At 40.8% G+C, this 2146-nt stretch overlaps 1 protein-coding gene across 1 annotated transcript in view; it reads right to left on the bottom strand.

Annotated features, from left to right (window-relative positions):
* Nucleotides 1-382: 382 nt before the first annotated feature.
* snx18a (sorting nexin 18a) overlaps nt 383-2146 on the bottom strand; it is a 16482-nt gene continuing 14718 nt past the window's right edge. Inside the window, exon 2 of the mRNA XM_015018125.1 lies at nt 383-1662. Coding sequence (XP_014873611.1) covers nt 1409-1662 — 254 coding nt within the window. The 3' untranslated portion in view covers nt 383-1408. The remainder of the gene's footprint in view (nt 1663-2146) is intronic.

Here is a 2146-nt window from a genome sequence, read left to right as displayed (position 1 = left end):
GTTTTCAGCAGAGCAAGTTTTCTGTATCAAGCACTTTTCCTTATTTCCTTCTCTCCTCGACGGAGGACCACAGGGCTACCTATTGGAGACTTGTTTTTTTGCTTATGTACATGAAACTGAATAATGACAAAATTACTAACATTATTGTTGCTTCAGCTCTTTCCAGAAGTGCTCTAGTGACCAAACTATGAATCATTGTTTCTGATGTATCAAGATGTGTAGGTAGCCATTCATGTCTTCCATTCCATTCAAGCTGTTGCGATGAAGGAATAAATTAATAATTTTTCCACATCTGTAAGAGCGGTGCCAATAAGTCATGCGTTTTTCTATTTCGAAAAAAAAACAAAAAAAAAAAACGACAAAAAACAGGACAAGCTACTAAATGTCTGTGAAGGATAAATTTAATTTGCATCTCTTCTACAATCATAGCTTCATGATACAATCATCATAAAGTTAAAAACATCAGCAATGCTGCTTTTAAAAAGGTCTGCATTATAGAAACTGGTGAGAAACGCTCTACTCCCAGCAGCCTGCTTCTGTTAACGTTGAGCCTTCCGACCAACATTTTGCTGACACAAAAAGAAACATAAGGTGTAAAAAGTGTTTACCATTGTCATCTAAGCTGTGCATGCTGAAACAGGATATTAGTGCTTCCTGTGAGCAGGATTTTAAGAATCTAATCCCAGAACAACTTAGAAAAAGAAATGGCACAATTCGATAACATAGGCTGGGATTTATAGAGTGGAGCCTTGTAAAAACAAATGGATTGTATGTCTGCATCATCAGCACATAAGAGCTGTTAGAAATAAGTAACAAAAAAAAAAAAACTAACAAAAATGACCAGAGAGACAAAGTCAGAAGGCACAGAGAAGCAGCAGTGACAGTCGCTGCTCGGTGAGGAGCCTGTAAACATTCTGTCCTGTTTGTCTGAGAAGAAATATTTCCTGAAGGCAGGCAGTGTGTTGGCCACAGGAGTGTTGCTGCTCCTGGAGAGGCGCCGAGACCAAAAATTGTTTTTAAAAACTGTGCTGTAGGGCTAAAAACTCCTGATATAGGAAGTCTTGTACCAGATGTCTAGGCAACAGTGAAAACAGGCTTCTCTCTCTGCTCTTCGTCTTCCCAAGATTAATCCGTTTATTATTATTGATCCCTATAAACTCTAGGCAACTGTGTTTGCACTTAAAACTGGCTTAATTTTCTAAAAATACACGTGTAAACGTCCCAGACAAAAGAATGCAAACGGGATTTCGTTTTGTGTCCTCCCCATAAACGTCCCGTCCTGCTCTGACGTCAGCTCCCAGCAGTCTCTGCGAGGTACCGCCCTTTTTCTAGGCAAAACCCCACTGACCAATCACGGGAGCAGCACGGCCGTTTGTCGTCGAGACCCAAAAACGGATCGGCTGATCCGTTACGCGTTGTCATACTTTTGCAGAGCCTCTTCCAGTTTGCCCGTGATCTTCTGGAAGAAGGCGATCTGCTGCTGGAGATGGTGCTGCATCTGGGCTTTGAAGTCTCTCACCCGGATGTGGTGGAAGTGCTGGATCTCAGCCAGCGTGGCGCAGGAGATGATGTTGCAGCGGTCGTTGATGCCGTCTGCCTGCGCCCGGTCCATCTTGCCCTCCTCCACGTGCTTCTGGCTCTCCTTCACCTTCGTCAGGGCTCCTGTTAGGAGATGATGAAAAACACAAACATTTGTATTTCTATGTTTACTTGTTGCTCTTAAAACTAGAAAAAAAAAAAGAAAGAAAGAAGTGAGCTGACTGATCCAACAGATTTAACATTTTTAACGCAAGTGACCAAAAGCTTTTGCTCTAAGCTTCCTGGAAACCAGGCAGAGCCTCGTAGTTGTTTAGAGTTATAAAATCTGAACATATAAATGACATGATGTCACCCCGGAGCCCTCAACCATTTAAGGGACTTTTTGCGGCATTCCTGATGCCAACTACCAGAGTTAAACAAACATACACAGGTTTGCATTTCTGTCCTTATTAGGATATTCTGTAGCCGAAATCTATTCACACACATTTGTATATATAATCCTAATAAAATAACTTTGAAATTTGAGGAAATTTGACAAGATGCAAAAAAAAAAAAAAAAAAAAAAAAAAAACAATGGGGTCCCCAATTTTTTTCAAAAACTCAATTT

This window comes from Poecilia latipinna, unplaced genomic scaffold (genome assembly GCF_001443285.1).
Source record: "Poecilia latipinna isolate Pla-1442-1.1 unplaced genomic scaffold, P_latipinna-1.0 Scaffold2235, whole genome shotgun sequence".
In the NCBI taxonomy this organism is placed as follows: domain Eukaryota; kingdom Metazoa; phylum Chordata; class Actinopteri; order Cyprinodontiformes; family Poeciliidae; genus Poecilia; species Poecilia latipinna.
The sequence above is the reverse complement of the archived record's forward strand: the minus strand, read 5'-3'. Positions and strand labels throughout refer to the sequence as shown.